At 34.9% G+C, this 19,459-nt stretch overlaps 1 protein-coding gene across 1 annotated transcript; it reads right to left on the reverse strand.

The window, feature by feature from the left end:
* Nucleotides 1-9,907: 9,907 nt before the first annotated feature.
* On the reverse strand, nt 9,908-14,833 carry LOC145102518 (uncharacterized). Its single transcript, XM_079039926.1, has 12 exons — nt 14,313-14,833; nt 14,078-14,216; nt 13,841-13,980; nt 13,534-13,735; nt 13,086-13,442; nt 12,858-13,002; nt 12,511-12,653; nt 12,140-12,309; nt 11,708-11,998; nt 11,567-11,622; nt 11,252-11,463; nt 9,908-11,163 (listed from the first exon to the last, which is right to left on the reverse strand). The coding sequence occupies exons 1-12, from the start codon at nt 14,547-14,549 to the stop codon at nt 9,995-9,997; spliced, it is 3,261 nt and encodes a 1,086-aa protein (XP_078896052.1). The 5' UTR covers nt 14,550-14,833; the 3' UTR covers nt 9,908-9,994.
* Nucleotides 14,834-19,459: the final 4,626 nt, after the last annotated feature.

The raw sequence follows: 19,459 nt of genomic DNA on the forward strand, positions 1-19,459 counted from the left end.
TGGGACGCGTGTTTTTGAGGACCAACTCGTAGAGTTGGTATGGGGAAATTCGACGAGTTGGACGCTATTTGAGAAAACCCTAATTTTAGGGTTTTGCACCCTATTTAAAGACCTTAACTCCCTTTGTTGGCCTCCTTGTCCAGAAAACCCTAATTTCAATTCGTGTATTATCCTTCAAGGTGGAGTGTGTGAGCTTGTGGTGAGCTTGAGGGGTTGGTTTTTGGTGTTCAAGCTTTGCTAAGTCCTAAGTCCCATCCATGCATTAAGTCCTTTATTAAGCCATTTTGGGGCTCTAAAGTTCCTTTCTTGCATGCATGAACGTAAAGTTGGAAACTTTACGCGATAATCCAGCCTTGGGATGCTAGATTTGTGTTTTGGGAGTATGTTTTGAGAGGTTAGGGGCTTAGTGGGTTAAGCCTCACTCTATTAAGTCAAGGAGTCGGGTTTGGGTTCATTGTAGTGGTTTTAAAGGGTAAAGTCGGAAACTTTACCCTTCTAGTCATCATTGGGAAGAGATCAAAGAATGGACGCTTCTAGATTCGATGGAAACGACTTAATGCATTAAGTTGTTTGATTCCTGGCGAACTCGACTAGTTGATGCGAAATTTCCCGATCTGTGCATTTCACGGGGGAACTCAACGAGTTGAAGGACAACTCGGCGAGTTGGGTCAACTCGGACTGTTGACTTTGACCTTTGACTTATAATTAAGGGAATTTGGTCTTAGTATAAGGCCCGTATGGGTTGGGCCCAATTTCGAAAATTGAGCCATTAGTGGGTTTGATGGATCTAGTAATTTATGGTATTTTGGGCTTGAGTTGTTAATGGACCATCGAGATACTAAGTGTTTGGACTAGAAATAATGGTTGGGCCTTAAGGCAAGGCCATGTAAGGAATTTGGGCCCAATTTGGAAAATTGTGCCATTGGTTGATTAGTGGGCCTTTAGGCCTTTTAGATTGTAGTTTGGGTCATGGGCTTGGTCAAGGCTAGGTTGGGGGTAAAATGGTCCTTTTACCCCAGGTATGGAGTTGTGATTATGGATTGGATCCCAACCGTTAATTGGATGTATTATTGATATTGCTAGTTCAGGAAGCCGTCAGGGCAACAACTAGGGATTCTTTCAGTGAGCTTCCGCAGTGCGAGGTGAGTCTTCTTACTATATACATGGGTCGAAGGCACCAATTTCGGCCCATTATGTGTTATATGGTATGATAGTTGTTCTGTGATATGTGGTATGCTAGTTTTCTATGTGATACTTGCATGGAAGACCCCAGACGTAGCCCGTGACACTTGGATATCAGTCCATGGGGGACCCCATGGCGTTCGAAGTAAATACCATGGGGGGAGCTCATGGCATTCCGGATAAAGACCATGCGGGGGAGCCATGGCAATTATATGTATGTTGCATGATATTTTGTGGTTGTATGTTTATGGTATTTTGGGGAACTCACTAAGCTTTGTGCTTACAGTTTTTAGTTTATGTTTTAGGTACTCCAGTTTTCAAATGAAAGAGCGCGGGACGATTGCAGGGCACACACCATATGTTTTCCTCATTCCGTGATTTACTCTGTTTTGATAATGTTTTTGCTAACTCTTGGTTACCTTGGTTTCATGAGAAAGAAATGTATCAACGATTTATTAATCAAAAAGAAAAAAAAATTATGTCATGATTTTTGGGGCGTTACATAAACGATCAATATATTGGTTCATCGGAGCGGAGGTTTGAGTAATCAAACAATATGAATTGTTTTCTTATTCATAACATAAAAGTTAAAGTCACTAATACTGATGAACTAAAGGCAAACTATAAAAAACTTGAAAAGAATTTACAAAAAGACTATTCTCAGGCACCTATGGTGATGACTTATTTAACAATAATAAACATTTATCCAATTTTTCATCTAAGTCTAACATACATAATTTTGATTGTCCCTGTTACAGTTGCATCAACAGAAAGAAATTTTTCAAAACTAAAGTTTTTAAAATTTTATTTGCAGTCTAACATGTCTCAATAGAGATTAAATACTTTGGCTTTGATTTCAATCAAAAATAAGTTTTTTGAAAATATTGATTATGAAATTATAATAGATGAATTTGTTTCTAAAATGCTAGAAGATCGGTGTATAAAAAAATGAGCAAGTTGTTTATCTTGCTTTGGAAAATTTCTTGTAGCCTTTTGAACTTATTAGTAATTAGTGAAGATCCTTATATGGTGCTTATATGGAGAATTATAATATGTTTGTTGTCAACTTTACGTTTTAAATTTAATGGTGGAGAATTAATTATAACATTACAAAAAATGATGACACTTCAATTTGATTTTCGCATGAGACCTTTGAAATGTCAAGATGAAACCTGATCTTGGAGTGAAGATCTTTAAATTAGATTAATATTATCATATTTCTATAATATTTATTCTTTTTTTCTTTGGGATTGTAGGCTTTTGATGTATAATTTTGGTCGTGTTAAAGAGAGAAACACCATCTAGGTTTATTGAATTTATTCTTTCTTTTTGTTGTGGGTATGTAAATTAGACATGGTTTTGGCTAGTATGTTTAAATATTAAAATGAAAAAAGTAAGCAGAAGTGCATGTGTGAAAACGTAGTTCCATGTTTCTTTGTCGTCGGAGAATACCACTGAAATTGAGGCGAGAATGAGGGTATTGAAGAGGCGGGGTGATGCTATGCTATCATAATTTATTGAGATGTGTTCGATACTCAATAATATAAGACTCGTTCCAGTCTCCTTGGGATTGAATTTCAATCTTAATACGGATGGTATATATACAGTTAGGACGATGAGAATAAGTATTGATTCTACTGGAACACCTTACAATGGTTTGGTAATTAAATGGTAAAAAATTATTCCACTTAAGGTCAGATGCTTTGTATGGTGTGCTATGCAAGGAAAGATACATGTTGCAATGGAACGGGGCCGGTCCATTGTTTTTTACTATCCGGGGCGAGTTAAAAATTTTATGCCCTTATATATAAAAAAATGAAAAATCAAAAGTGCAATAAATTTTATAATCAAACAAAGAATACATACAAAAACCTACAAAAATCACCTAAAACAACACCATCAAATATATGTTATATGCAACCAACACATTGAGGAACTGATCTATGTTCTTGCACACTCCATTTATTGAATATATGTCAAAGGACTTTCACCTTTGTATGTTTTGTGGCAAAATTTTTAATTCAATAAATAAAGCAATTCATTCAAAATCATATTCTTTGCCATTTGTAAAATTGGACACAATATTTAAACAATGTTTTTTAGTTCGTCATCAACTAAAATAACTAATTTGGAAGCATCCAACAAAAAACCAAATACAGAAATCAGAAGTTCAATAGAAGTTCAATTAGCCTCCTGATTCACATCACAGAAACGAGAAACAAGAACAAAAAAGTTAAGAAAAGAACTTTAGAAATTTATAGTAGAAGAAAACCACAGTAGTAAGAAATTTGCCTGAAACAAACCACAAATATCAGATACAAGATTTCGAGCTTAAACAGGGGAGAAATCCAAGCTCAAGCAAAGGAGAAAGACACTTTTTTACGGTAATCAAACTCTAACATGCAAAAATAAAAATTCAACTCCTAAAACAAACCATAAAAAACATATTAATAAAAGATAGATTCATGGAAGCAGATTTCAAGCTCAAACAGAAAGTAAAATCGAAATCAGTAGAAATTGTAACTAAAGCAAACCTCAGAAAACCAAAGTCTTACCTGAAGCATATCTCACAAATCAGACATAAACCAAAAAAAATTCAATGTTTTAAAAACCGGTTTGAACCGGCCGATCGAACCGGTTGAACCGGGAGAGAGAGCGGTTCAACTATCACCGGTTTTACATTGATTTCTGAACCGGATTGAACCGGCCGGTTTTTAGAAAAAACTGGTTGAACCGGTCAAAATAAACCGGTTGAACCGGTTAAACAAAATAAAAACACATGAAAAAGAATCATTTACATAATAAACTTTGGTGATTTTTTTCAAATTTATTTAGTTTTCTCTATATAAAAACATATGGTAAATGTTATAAATTCTTTTGATGTGTTTGTATTCATCAAAAACTATATTTCATTTCGGTATTATACTTTATTTTCTTTTTGACGTATATGGATTGATGTAAAACACTAAAACTTATGGTTAAGTGTTATTTTAATGTATTTGGATGCATTTACAACTTATTTTTATGTGTATTATTAATGTTTGAACTTGTAAACATCAAATTCATAATTTCTATATGTATGTATATGTAGAAAAATAGAAAAATACATGAAAAATATAGAAACCGGTTCACCCGGCGGTTGAACCGGGAACCGGTCATCATACCGGTTCAACTAAAAAACCATTTTTAAAACATTGAAAAAATTCGAACACAAACAAATGAGAAATCGAACCTTTAAAGTTGATCAAACTCCCAGGTCTATTCTACTGTAATCAAACTCCAACATATACAAACCATACTCCTGAAAAAAACCATAAAAATTAGAAATCAGACCTCTGACTGCAGGCATAAGAGAAATTAAAATCATAGTAATACAAATCAAACTGAACCAAATCAGTTGAAAAGAAATCAGAAATCGAGATATCTACTATAAATGAAATCAAACAGGTAAAAATCAAATTCCTGACACAACACAAACCAAGGTCCACAAAAACAGATTAAGAGGTGAAGATTGATGGCAAGAGTCTTAGAAACAAATTAGAAAATGATTAAGAAAAATAAAACTCATCGAAATCAGTTCAAGAGAAATTACGTCAAAAAATCCAATAATACCTTTCTGGATTTCTACTTTCGTTGCCAGTTTTGCTCAGGCTAACACTTAACTGATTAAGAAAATCGAACAATCATAGATCTAACTCCAACTTGCAAATCTGAAATCGGATTACTATGAGATTAATGAGAATTTTGGATGATCGATTAACTGCAGCACAGGTTGAGAGAGATATAGAATGAGAATAATGAGTAGAAATCAGATGTATAGGGCTTCTCGATCTCTCAATCTTTAATGTTTTTCTTGGGGCGATTCCCGATTTGGCGATTCCAATTCTCAAGGTTCTTCAATTTCACTTATTTAGCGTTCAAGAAGTCCCGCTCTTGCAAGACGTGACCGCCTTCTTGGCTTCTTGGACTTAATTTTTGGGCCAAAATAATATACATACAATAACTCAATGGACTTAATTTATGCCCCCCTTAGTTTGATACCTGGGCCTAAGCCCAACTCGCCCATGTATTGGGCTAGGCCTGCAATGGAACTTATGAGAAGAGGTGTTACTGTACATTCTGACTTATGTGTTCTATGTGGTGAAGAGTAGGAAACGGTGGATCATCTGTTCATTAAATGCAAGGTGGTGGATGAGACTCGTGATTGGATTTTCAAATGGTATGAATTACCAAAAAGACAATTTCTTAACATGGATGAATTTCTCAACTTTACAGCTTCATGGGGTAATTGCCCTAAGAAAAGGTTGATTGTCATAATAATCTTCTATTGTTTGTTGTGGCAATATGGAATGCGAGGAATAACAAGGTGTTTAATAAGGTGAACAACACTCCTATGAAAATCGCAGATGGCATTATTTCTCAATCCTTTTCATGGCTTAAACATAGGAGTTCAGACTTATGTGGTAGATGGGTTGATCGGAGTATCTCACCTTTTACTTTCTTTTAAATTATAATGTTAGTGTATTTGTACTTTATGCATGTTTCTTAGCTACTTGCTAAGCATGTAACCTTTTATATACAATATTTGTTGTTTCCAAAAGAAAAAAAAAAGGCAGGTTGATTGGTAAGTTGAATTAAATTTTGATAGACCTATTTAATAATAACAAAATGATAACAAAAAATAACAGGAAATACAGATTGGTAGATTGCAAGGCAAACATTTTATGTGGCTTAACAAATTTAAACTAAGGGGCTGTTTGTTTACCTCTTAATTGCAAAATTAAGAGGCAATGTCTTAAAATTTAAGATTCAGAGTGTTTGTTTGTGTATTAATTTTTACCTCTTAAAACTAAAAATGCCTCTTATTTTTCAGATGACAAACAAAGTCTGAAAATTAAAAACGAATGCGCGTTTCTATTTGCCCTAAAGGATTCGACCGCCTCTTTTTTTTCTTCCCTTCCGCTCTTCTTGCCTTGCATCGTGTTCTCTTCTCTCCTCCCAGCGACGCCGCCACTGAAGACACCGTCGGCGACCCCAACGATTACGCCAGCGACGACGGTCGCCTTCCTCCGCTGCAGCCCATCTTCTTCCTCCGACGACGCCACTGAAGTCATTACCAACAGCAGGTATATTTTCAGTTTCTTCCTTCTTTCCCATCGAATACATTAGTCCTTTTGTTTTTCTTCCTTCTTTCTCCTCAAAGCTGAAAATTAAAAAACAAAATTGTTATGCTATATTTTCTGATTTGTTCAATCAGATTCAATATTTGATGTTATGTTATATTTTGATGTTAGATGCTTGATTATGATGTTATATGCCCAATTTTGATGTTATATGATCGATTATATCCTCAATTTTGATGTTCATTCTTGATGTTATGTTTGATTTTTTCTATTCATATATTTATGTTTAATGTTGTTATGTTTGGGTATTATGCTGAAATGTTGTTGCTGACATATCCATTAGTTTTGTTCTTGACATATCCATTAGTTTTGTTCTTGACATATCATGAAATATTCATTAGTTTTGTTGTGTATTTGTTTTGTAGAAGTTGTTGAAAATGTGTCTTTGTATTGTTTAAATTGTTGTTGAAAACGTGTATTTGCTATGCTTAAGTAGTTGCTAAAACATACGTTTTTTTGTTGAATTGATCAAAGAAATGGGAGAAAAGAAGGATAGGATTAGTTGGAAGGTTGAAGGTTAGAGAAAGTGTTTCTAGAAGCTTGTTTACGTGAAGTTACAGTCAATGGACGGGAAGGGAGTAGTTTGAAAGCACTATCTTGGAGGAATATAGCTGAAATATTAAAAATTGAACATAACTTTATTGTCGACCAAAAACAAATGAAGAACCGCTATGACTACCTAAAGTCAAAGTTTGGTGCTTTTTTGAAGTTAAAAAACAAAACCGGCAATGTGTACAATGCAACAACCAACACCTTCAGTCTTTCCAAAGAAGAATGGGAACTAGAATCAAGGTATTTTGTTAATTTATAAAAAATAGATTATCATGTTTAAATAATAAAATATTTTTTCCAAACAGTCAAACAAACATGTGGATTCTTTGAGACGCACACCACTATCGTACCCCGACCTTTGCACACATGTGTTTGAAGGCGTGACTGCGACATGCATTCATAGTTGGGGGCCAACTTCTACCCTTCCCCGTCCTACTCAAGAGTCAAGCCACTATAGTTTGCATGACTTTGACGACATTGATTGCACTCAACAAGAAACTGTAGGTCTCAGTGACGAGTCATCCGCTCAATCAAAAAAACAAAAGACTACAGATTCGGCAAAGAGCCAAAATAAAAGTAAAGATAAGGGTAAAGATGCATCGAATTCAAGATTGTTTGAAATTGGGGAAGATATTGCAACAGTTGCTAAGATATTTGTGGAAAAACATACTTCTTCAAATTTGGGTGCGTGTATGGAAAAGTTGGAGAAGTTAGGATGGGGTATATTTGATCCAAGATACACTACTACTGTTGCTCTTTTTGGTGAAAGTGCGGATAAGAGGCAAGTGTGGTTAACCATTGATCCAACTATTTATGACAAGACTGTTGGAGCACATTATGGAATGTTTCGCTAAGTAGATGTTTCGAATGTTTTTTTTTTGGATAACTAGATGTTTGGTTTGAACTAGATGGTTTTTTTGGATTACTTGATGTGTGATTTGAACTAGATGGTTTTTTTTGGATTACTTGATCTTTGGTTTGAACTATATGACATGAATGAGTTGATGTTTTGGATTACTTGGATGAATTTTTATGTTATATGTTGTTATTATAATTGTTATGTATTTTCAAAATAACAGATTGCTTATGGATTCGGATGAAGAAATTGCATTTTTCCTTTTACTATGTTGCTATTGGTTGAATCTAGCATCCAATAGAATTGGAAGGGCTATTGATAATGATTCGAAAATGAGCGGTCATCAACATACACAAGAATTGCTACATATAACTTCTACACAATGTCATGAGCTGATGCGTCTTTCACGTGAAGCGTATGTACTTTTATGCAATCATTTTAGACGAAACAATTGGTTGCAAAGTAGTAAGCATATAAGCGTTGAAGAAAAGATGGTTATGTTCTTAGAAACTATAGCACATAATAAACGATTCAGGATTATCAAACGAAGGTTTCAACACTCCACAGAAACAGTTCATAGATGCTTTCATGAGGTGCTAAATGCAATGATGATTTTTGCAAAAGAAGTTATAGTGCCAATGTATTCTAATGCAACCGTGAATTCCTCAGAGAGACATCGTAGGCTAAAAGAAATCTTTCCTGGAGCAATAGGTGCGTTAGATGGAACTCTTGTACATGCAGTCGTGCCTGCTGATCAACAAACTCGCTACATGGGAAGAGGAAAAGGTGAATGTTTTCAAAATGTTTTAGGGATTTGTGATTTTGATATGATATTCACATTCGTATGGGCCGGTTGGGAGGGTATAACACATGATTCACGAGTTTTGAAAGAAGTTGCATGTAACCTGACTTCAGGCTTTCCGTTCCCTCCTCCAGGTTTGTAATTCTTTTTAAATTTATTCTAAAATACGATTTTAAATTTCTATATATAATATTTCCTTCACTCATGTGTATAGATAAATATTACCTTTGCGATGCTGCATACACCAACAATCGTGGATTTATGACTCCTTACCGCAACACGAGGTATTGGTTAGCCGATTATTGACGACGACGTCCGTTAACTAAGGAAGAAAAATTCAATTATGCACATGCGCAACTCAAAAATGTTATTGAACGTGCTTACGGTGTTTTGAAGGCGAGATTCCCAATCCTAAAACGAATGAATCCTTTTCCTTTTTCAGTGCAAAGAGGTATAGTTGTTGCTTGTTTTGCAGTCCACAATTTCATAAGGAAATGCGATATTCATGATGAGTTATTTATGGCGTTCGAGGAGAACAATGCTCAATCACAAGGGGGAGAGAATGATGGACAAAACGTACACGTTATGGAATGAGGTTCACAAGGAAATGAATACATGGATAATTTGCGTGACCAGATGGCGAATCAATTGGGATAAAATTAAATTTGTAGGATTTTATTGGGATTTTATTATGATTTTGTGGATTTAAAAATATTTATGTTTGATTTGGATTTGTGTTTAATTTGGATTTATGATAAATTTGGATTTTATATGGTGTTTATATTTTTTAAATACATATTTAAGAAATTTATTAGGTTATTTTCTAAATAAACAATTGAATTCAATAAAAAATAAAACAAAAGGGTACAATGGTCATTTTAATAATTCAGCACAGCAATTCAGAGGTGCCAACCAAACAACATGTTAAACATTTAACTCTTAAAATTTCAGACCCTCTTAGAAATTCAGATCTCTTAAAAATTCAGATCTTAAAAATTCAGATCCTGCCAAACAGCCCCTAACATAGTTAAAAATATGAATAAAATCCGCGATAAAACCTATGAATAAGAATATTTTTACAAATTGAAACTTTTTAAAACTTAAAAGAAATTTTTGAAAACTATAAGAACTATTTTTTCGGTTATCTCTAATATATATAAGAAAAAATATTTGTTTTTTTTTTCCATTAAAATTATAAAAAAATTATGATTTTATTTTTCTTAATAATTTTTAAGATATTTGTTATAATTTTAAATGGAAAAAATAAATAGATATTTAATTTTTATTTCTCTATGTATAAAGTTTAGAATCGATGCTGGTAAGAAATTCATATATTTTCAACATGCTCATCAAATTCTCTTTCCATCATTAAATCGTATTTACAGACTAATTAAGCTTATGAATGATGCATAAAATCACTCACTTGGAACCAAAAAGGGCTTCAAAATCTTTATACATCCCTTTTGGTTTCGATTTCGAATCCATGGATGTAGCCTGTGAAGAACTCCCACTTCTCTTCCCACTCCAAAATCCACTCCATTTTGGTCGACTACACGAAGGATCCGTCTGCGGTGTTCCACTGCTCCCTTCTCTACTAAAACTAGACTTCGCCAAATCTCTCAGTTGCTTCATCCATGGCCGATCCGGTGTACCGGAGGAGCTTCTAAACCTCGCAACCGACACCCCCGCCACCGCCGCCTGCGATTTCAACGGGAATCGGCTCTCGATGTTTTTCATAAACTTAATCGGTACAAAAAGTAGAAGAATCCCCCACGATGCTATTTTCAAACCTAGATAGAGAGATTTGTTATCGGGATCAAGCTGTTTTAACTGACAGATCAAAGCGTTCCATTCGTTCAGAATCTGCGCCACGAAAGCGAACAAGAACAAGCAAAGCATGGCGATCCCGATCTTCATCTGTTCGTGTGTAGAAAAATCATTCCTCAAAAGAACCAAACAGATCGCAAAAATCGCAAGTTGACTCGAAACGGAAATTATCTCCACCAATTGAACCTTCTTCTTAATGAACGGCTTCTTGAGGACCATGAAGAACAATTGAAACGAAGTGACACATATCAACGTTTTCGTCGGTGTTTCAGAGTATCCTCCTCTCGAAAAGGTACCCACAAGGATTCCTAAAGTAACTCGTTTAATCGATTCGAGGAAAATGTAATAGATTCTTAGTATTCCAAATACCTTTTGGACAAACGGTGCTTCTGCGTCTTCGTTTTCATCGTCTGATGCGATGATACTGCCTCCGGTTGTGCGATAATCCACTCCTCCGGTGATTTGAGAGAGCATGTATTTGGGTGGACCTCTTAGATCTTCGAAAAGAGGGCCTAAAATTGATAGCCATTTGGAATTTGATGTGTTGATCCATGTCCATTGGCCTCTTTTTCCAGGACCCAAAGTTACCTTCACTAGTGATTGATACCAATGGATATCTTGATCTTCTTGATGAACTTCTTTGTATTGAAGTAGCTTCCCGAATGATATTCCCACAGAAAGGAACAGAAACAATGCGAGTATTAGGAAAAACACGGATCCTAATAGAAGAACGCCCACTGAAATCCCTGAAGCTGATCCACCTGAAAAAAAAAACAAGGAATTTAAATTTTGAAAAATAATAGGTTTGACCTTAAAAGTCAAAGCTTTATATTATATAATATAATATACCTTTGAGTAGAGCTGCTGAAGCTGCAGAAACACAAGGGACTGCAAGAATGACTAGAAAGATTTCAAATCTTGGGAAAACGATTGAGATGTAATTGTTTTCTTTTTCTTTCTTCTTTCTAAGTTTTAGTAAAAGAAGGATCAGTATATGCAGAATAATCAAGCCTCCACTGATGATCGCTAGCCAAAACATGCTCCGATTGAAATCCCTCCACCTGCATGAAAGAACTTAGTTTTATTAAAATAATTCTAAAAATTGTATACTTGCAAAAAAATATAATTTTTTTTGGAGAAAAGATATAGAATGGAACAACTTACCCATTGGAATCATTGGGATCCATAATGTATTCAGCCTCAGGTATCTCATTTTGGCTCTAATTAAAGAAACAATTGTCAGAAAACTAGTAAAAAAAAAGAACAGTGGCAGTAGTTATTTTATAAAAATTGCAGTCTACTGACCTCAAAAAATGACTTATACTCCATTGCGGTGAGTGGCAATCCGTATACTGAGTCGGGTTTTTCTCCAATCATGGCTTTAAGTTGCATACTTTGAGATGCCGAATTGTAGGTTGTAGGATTATATGAATGTGGATTTGTAGGCCAAACTGGCTGAACGTATTCAGTTTCCCATGGGAGCCTGAAGTAGGGTATACTCCATCTTAGACCCTTCACAAATTCACTATACTCAATTGGCAAAGGAACAGCTAGCCATCCAGATAACGCAAACACTTGAATGTGGCACACAATTCGCTGTTTCCATGAAACATAAAAAAATAAAAATAAATAAAAAAAAAATTAGAGTTTTTTATTTTCTATAAAAAGAATTATTCTTCTAGCAACCTCTGAAGTGGTCCAAATATAATTTAGGTACACAATAAGAAATTATCTTACAAAAAGAATTCTCGCTGGACTTGAAGTTAATAAAGGAGACGGAGTTGCAAATGCTCCGTAATTTTGGAGGGAAGCGGTGCAAATGGTGAGAACGGTTGCAACCACGGCAGTCAACACAAAAACAGCCGTTGCCGTGCAAGAAAGCGCCAAGGATGCACAAGGTATAGAATCTGTAAAAAAGTTTACAGTTATTCTTCCAACAACCCTGAGCTGACAGAGAGAGCATTAGATGTCATGGATATTGTGAGATATAAATCAGTTAGTGTCCACAAGGGCCCAATTCACATTGGAATTAAACTGCGACACTGCAAATGCTAAGACAAGCTGTACATATTCGAGATTTAGAAAAACATGAAGAAAAGAATTCATACAGTGTAATAATTGTAACGTATTTGATGCTAGATTTTTGTTTCCGGCTACATCTGTAGTAACATTTTCAGGAACTTGCACCAACACCATGTCTTCAACTGGTTGAATCTCGAGTGAGTAAACACTCTTACTTATTTCTCGAAATCTACACAAAATCATGTGGAATGATTAGAATTAATACATTTCAAGACAGTTGCTAATCATGGTGTAGAAAAAAAAATCCCGTTCAGTCTTACTTTTCTTTTTTTACAAATTTACCTTCATTTATTTTTTCCTACCATTTCACTGAACGTTAAATCGTTTTCTCAAACATGATTTATTCAAAAAAAAAAAAAAAACATAAACTGACCCTTGCATCACTCCTCCAGAAATAGACAAGTGAGACGAATTAAAACTGAAAACCGGTTTCATAAACTTTATGGTCACCGGAATATGCTCTTGTCGTGTCCTCATATGACTCGTGGTGCTTAACCTCACATGAGGCCTTTGAGAATCTGTAAGACATTAGTTAGTTAGTAAAACAAAATTGAAATCTCAAATCTACCCTTTGACTTTTGAATTCAAACTCTCAACTTACCAAAAAGAAAAGTAACCGGTGCAATGGGAGAAACCGGGGTGCCTTGTCTGCTGAAAACTAATCTCGAATCCAGTCTTGCAGTGACAATGGCAATATCGGAAATATTTACAAGTTGAAACCCAAATCTTCTGTTTCCAAGGCTGTCATTATTCCCAGTGGCTGAAACAAGAGATCCTTCACTAATTTGAAGAGATTTCAATACTTGTGTTGATGTGTTGACTATAGGCTCAGTGAAATATAGAAATAACTTCAAGTTTTTTTGTTTGTTAGTTGCTTGAACAGATCTAACACTGTTATCGAGTTGAAGTAGTTGCTCGGGTATATGAGTCCTCATGTCAACATATACACTTCTTCTATCTGTAAATATAAACAGATTAATTGTAAGTATAGAGTATAGTGATTAGCCTTTGACTTTATGACCTCAAGGGTAAAAAGGTAAAAGACTCACCAAAATGAAGAAAGAAACTGGAATTAGCTGTTCGTGTAAACTGGTTTCCAGCTGCATCTGTACAGAAACCTTTATCAGTTACTAACACGACTCTTCCATATTCAACGATTGGAGACAAATTTACTAAAATGGAATATTTGAGATTCGGCTTGATGGTTTTTAGCGTCTTTGGAATGACTTGCCCAGCACCATAAACAATAAGCTGAAATCGAAGACAATTCCATTGGTTAGATTTGAATTTGTAAACCTGTAGATACAGAATTGTATATCTAACAATTAATCATGAAGCAATTAAGCACCTACTTACGCTGCACTCATTGGCGGACAAACATCTAAAACCACCACCAACGCCGCCGCAGGGTTCAGAGAAGGATATATACACGGTAGCGTTCCAAGCGTTTGTGAATGATGATGCTGCTGCAACAGATGCCGTTGGGGGAACAGTATCTACAGGGAAAACCGAAAGACGATAAGATTATAGCTACTAAATTAACCTAATTTTGACTGAGGATTAAAAGGATAAAGGAGAGTTAAGTTAACTAACCGATTGTCCAGTTATAGGAAGCACAACGAAGCTGATTAGATCCGTTGTTGCTGCACACCTCGAATGTATGGTTTCCGTCTTGTAATTTAGTGTAAGAAACTTCTCCCGATGAACAATTCGATGACGGAAGATCATCGAGCTGCATGCAAATTGCAACAGTAAAAAAATGGTTCAGTCGTCTTCAATAACAGAAATAGAAAATAGAAGTCGAACAGAGAGGATATAATGTACAAACCTTGCAGCTGGAGGTACAATTGGAGCAAGAAGAAGAGTCGGCATTACCAACTTGGAAAGCAAATGTAGGCGAGTTAAGATTGGAGATTGGTTCAGGCGTGTTCAGTAACTTGATAAAAAGATGTGAACCATCGCAATCACCTTTCATACACAGCAATCCGAGAATGATTATGCAAATAGCGCATGAATATCTGGTGGATTTGAGTAGAGCAGCCATTGGAGAGTGGTTTGAGGTCATGAGTGGTTGGAAAGAAGGAGATGCATGGCTGTCTATGTGGAGTGTGGGTGGGAGTGATTAGAGAAGAAATAATAATGGAGAGAAGAGGGGAAATCGAAGGTTTCGTGGAGGAGAGAGCACGTGAAAGGAAACTGACACTCCATACCCATGGCCAAGTGTGACTTTGTGAAGATAAGAAAGAGAAAGAGAAAGATTCCAAAGAGTAGTAAATGTTTAAACAGGGATACAGGACTTATGATTCGGCCATTAACGACACCTCCTGGAAGGAGGACCCTTGTCTTCAGCAACCAATTACAGTTTTCATCAACAAAATAAATATATATATATATATATATATATATATATATATATATATATATATATATATATATATATATATATATATATATATATATATATATATATATATATATATATATTACATTATATAATCATATTTTAATTTTTTATAAAACATACAATTTTTTTAGTTTGTTACATTGGAAGTCCTTGTAGTTTGGGCATTGTGCATGTTTTGGTCCATAATTTTATTTTTGAGAAAATATCATATTATGAGATTGAACTTATTATGAGATTGAACTTATCATATTTGTTTTAAAATGCCACCAACCTATTTTTTTTTTTGTACATTAAGAGGCTCTTCGTTTTTTTAAAACCTCTTCAAACCATTTTTTACTACGCAACACAACACATGCGCAACACTTGTTATCTCACAGCGATTTGTTTTTTTGAAAGACTTCGGATCACAAAACATATGCACGTGTTCTGCACAATGCAACACTTAACTTGTCTCTTCAAACCTTTTCATCTTTCCTTTTTTGCAAGTGATTTTTTTTAGAATTTGGTATAACTTGATTTTTTTTTTAAATTTTGAATTAAAAAAAAATTTTGATTTACGGATTGGACACAACATTTTTTTATAGTTTCCATAATTTTTTACAACTTGATTACCGTTTCTTTTAGTAATATTTTTAGTTTTTTGTTGCATCTTTTTTAACATGTGTTATTTTTTTACGAATTTTCTAGACATTGTTTAATATATTTTTTAATTTTTTTAATTTTTTTTAAATTTAGTTTTTCTATGAAAAACTGATAGCTTCTTTTACATTTTTTTATATATTTTTCTAGAAATTTTATATTTTGTTTTGAAAAAACATCATAAATGGTCCCTGTGATTTCCCCAAAACTGAAGTTTAGTCTTCATGGTTTAAAAAAATCATAGATGATCCTTGTACTTTCAAAACTTTTGACAGTTGGTCTCTATCCCTCACACCATTAGAAACCAACCGTTAACTCTTATTTTATTAAAATAATATAAGGACAAATTGGTCTTTTCACATGTACCCTCTTCTTTAATGAGGAAAATCATTATGTTATTGTCTTCTTCACACCAACTCCCAAACACCCTTCATATTCCAAGATACAGTGACTTCATCTTTATTAAACCACTCTCATCCAAGACACGAAATTGGGGTTTAGGGTTTACGCAACAGTAAAGGACAATGGTTCTCTCAATATGGTAGTGAAAAAATGCATGCTTGAAGGACTTGCAATCGAGATACGATATGATTTTTCAAAAAAAAAAAATCAGTTTTTGTTTTCCTTGAATGTGTTCATGAAGATAAATCATCTTCTTTACCCTGTCTATATTTGTGTTTGTAGAGGGATATGACAACTATTTCATGTTGAAGATACACTATAGTGGTATCTTCACCAAGTCACCTGGAAGGAAATACATCGACGGTATTGTATCATATGTAGATGACGTTAACACTAATTTATTTTTAGTCCATGAACTAGATGACATGGTTCGAGAATAAAGGTACAAAGGTGAACAGACCCTTTACTACAATTTATGTACCCCTGAATTTCCCTTAGACTACGGGTTATTTCCTTTAGGTAATGACCAAGACGTACTTAAATTGGTATTGTATGTCCCTAAACACAGGCTTGTAAAGGTGTATTGATAGGTGCATTTTGTGCACCTATTTTGCATGTTTATTTCCGTCCTTTTATAGCATCCTACTTCACAATTCTTGCATTTAGTTGATTATTAGGGCAATTGCATATTTCATCAAGAATGTCTGGTACTTCACCATTTTTGATTTATTTTGCAGGCATTATGCAGCGTGGAGCTTGGAGCATGGAGGATGGAACTTGGAGACATTGAGCTTTGGAGCATGAAGAGAAGATGAACCTCTCTTTCCATGGCAGAAAACATGAAGACATAACCCGATTCATTGTTGCATTGTCATCATAGTAAAGGACTACATTGGAAATGCAGTTCTTGTCGCACCGGCACGGGTCGTGTTTGTCCTTTTTCATCTTATATTTGAGTAACATGACTCGTGGTGAGGCTAGATTAAAGATGGAGCCAAAAGTGAAGACTTATTTGTGTTTTAGCAAAAAGCATGGGCCATGCCAAAAACACATGGTCAAGACAAATGGTCATGCCAAAAACACATGGGCAAAAGGCATGGCCATGCCAAAAACGCATGGCCTCATGGCATGCACGTGAACATTAATAAAACAAGTGAAGATGTCGCCATTTCAAGAAGAACGGTTTTTGGAGGAGTTTTGGGCGATCTTGGGTGACTTTGGGAGATTTCTTGGAGTTTTTGAGAAGACTTAATCATTGCAAACACCTTTGATTTCATTTTTGTAAGCATTAAACATTTAAATTCCATCTTTATTCTTGTTTGATTTGTTCTTAGCCATGTGTGGCTAAGAAACCCTAGTTTATAGTTCTTGTTCAAAACATGTTGATTGCTTGACTTAAAGCATATGATTTGGTGTTTGATTTGTGATTCTATTCTAGTGATTATGTTTTTGTTTAAACTAGAACCCTTAAATTTGATTTTTGTTTGATTGGCCACTTACATGAATTGAATTTTTGTGCAGTTAATTAACTTTTAGGGCACCTAATCGTTCTGTAAAGTTAATGATTGGTAACAAACAATAAGTTTTCTTATTGTAAAACATATATCACATACGCTCGGAAGTGTGAAAACATATGATATTGTAAAACATATATCATATATGTTTTCACACTTCTGAGCGTATGAGAAGAAATGAACATTGTACTACTCTTTAGTGATATATGATATATGTTTTACAATATCATATGTTTTCACACTTCCGAGCGTATGTGATATATGTTTTACAATAAGAAAACTTATTGTTTGTTACCAATCATTAACTTTACAGAACGATTAGGTGCCCTAAAAGTTAATTAACTGCACAAAAATTCAATTCATGAAAGTGGCCAATCAAACACAAATCAAATTTAAGGGTTCCAGTTTAAACAAAAACATAATCACTAGAATAGAATCACAAATCAAACATCAAATCATATGCTTCAAGTCAAACAATCAACATGTTTTGAACAAGAACTAGAAACTAGGGTTTCTTAGCCACACATGGCTAAGAACAAATCAAACAAGAATAAAGATGGAATTGAAATGTTTAATGCTTACAAAAATGAAATCAAAGGTGTTTGCAATGATTAGGTCTTCTAAAAAACTCCAAGAAATCTCCCAAAGTCACCCAAGATCGCCCAAAACTCCTCCAAAAACCGTTCTTCTTGAAATGGCGACATCTTCACTTGTTTTATTAATGTTCACGTGCATGCCATGAGGCCATGCATTTTTGGCATGGCCATGCCTTTCGCCCATGTGTTTTTGGCATGGCCATTTGTCTTGACCATGTGTTTTTGGCATGGCCCATGCTTTTTGCTAAAACACAAATAAGTCTTCACTTTTGGCTCCATCTTTAATCTAGCCTCACCACGAGTCATGTTGTTCAAATATAAGATGACAAAGGACAAACACGACCCGTGTCGGTGCGACAAGAACCGCGTTTCCAATGAATTCCTTTACTATGATGACAATGCAACAATGACTCGGGTTATGTCTTCATGTTTTCTGCCATGGAATGAGATGTTCATCTTCTCTTCATGCTCCAAAGCTCGATGTATCCAAGTTCCATCCTCCATGCTCCAAGCTCCACGCTCCATAATGCCTGCAAAATAAATCAAAAATGGTGAAGTACCATACATTCTTGATGAAATATGCAATTGCCCTAATAATTGATAGCTTATTTTATTTCCTTATTTTTATTAGGTTATTTTAGATTTTTAGATCTTTTTATCATCAATGCATTGTATTTTATTTATTTTTCTTTAGTATGGATCGTACCGGGTGCTTGTTATGTTGCATGAGATATTTTGTAGGTTTTTCGGTGCTTGTTGCGGTTGCGGGTTGATTGGAGACGGGCTTAGTGGGCTCCCGAGGCATTATTGGGCTTGGCGGAATCAAAGAGGAAGAATTGGGCTTTGAAAGTTATTGGCTTGGATTATTTGGGCTTGTGAAGATGGATCATAAAATTCTAATTTTGGGCTTGGAGTATCCATTTGATGGCTAAATGATGATTGGTGCATTTCAAATTACATGGAAAAGGGAGGGGAGACCAAAGGAATCTTTGGTAGTGGAAGGGTGGAGTGGCTTGGTGGACCAATAACATTACTGCAACATTTGCGCGGGTGGAATTTTCGTCGCGCGGGTACCCGCGCAATTGCCCAGTTTGGGCATTTTGGTCATTTGGCTCACCATAACTCTTGGGAATCAGATCTAGAAGCTCATTCATGTTTTTCCACCATTGGAGACCTGCAAGAGGCGATTTTGGGAGCTAGAAATCATTTCCTTTTATCTTTCCAAATCTTAGTTAGTTTCTTTATGCAATTAGATTATTGTTCTTGTTACTTTGTTGCCATGAGTGGCTAATACTCTTATTTGGTTGACATTGGCTGAAAACCAATGAATGTTTGTGGGTTTTGAAGGATTTATGTTGATTATCAATTTATTCCATGTTTATGATTCTAGTTTGCAATTCTTATGCTTATTTGATGCTTT

Source organism: Lactuca serriola, chromosome 4, assembly GCF_051521515.1.
Source record: "Lactuca serriola cultivar US96UC23 chromosome 4, Lser_US96UC23_V15, whole genome shotgun sequence".
NCBI classification, from domain to species: Eukaryota; Viridiplantae; Streptophyta; class Magnoliopsida; order Asterales; family Asteraceae; genus Lactuca; species Lactuca serriola.

Coding starts and splice junctions, on each gene's coding strand:
- LOC145102518 (XM_079039926.1), bottom strand. CDS start 14,549: ATGACCTCAAACCACTCTCCAATGGCTGCTCTACTCAAATCCACCAGA. Junction 14,217..14,312: donor ATTGTACCTCCAGCTGCAAG/GTTTGTACATTA, acceptor ATTTGCATGCAG/CTCGATGATCTTCCGTCATC. Junction 12,310..12,510: donor TACGTTACAATTATTACACT/GTATGAATTCTT, acceptor ACTTTTTTACAG/ATTCTATACCTTGTGCATCC.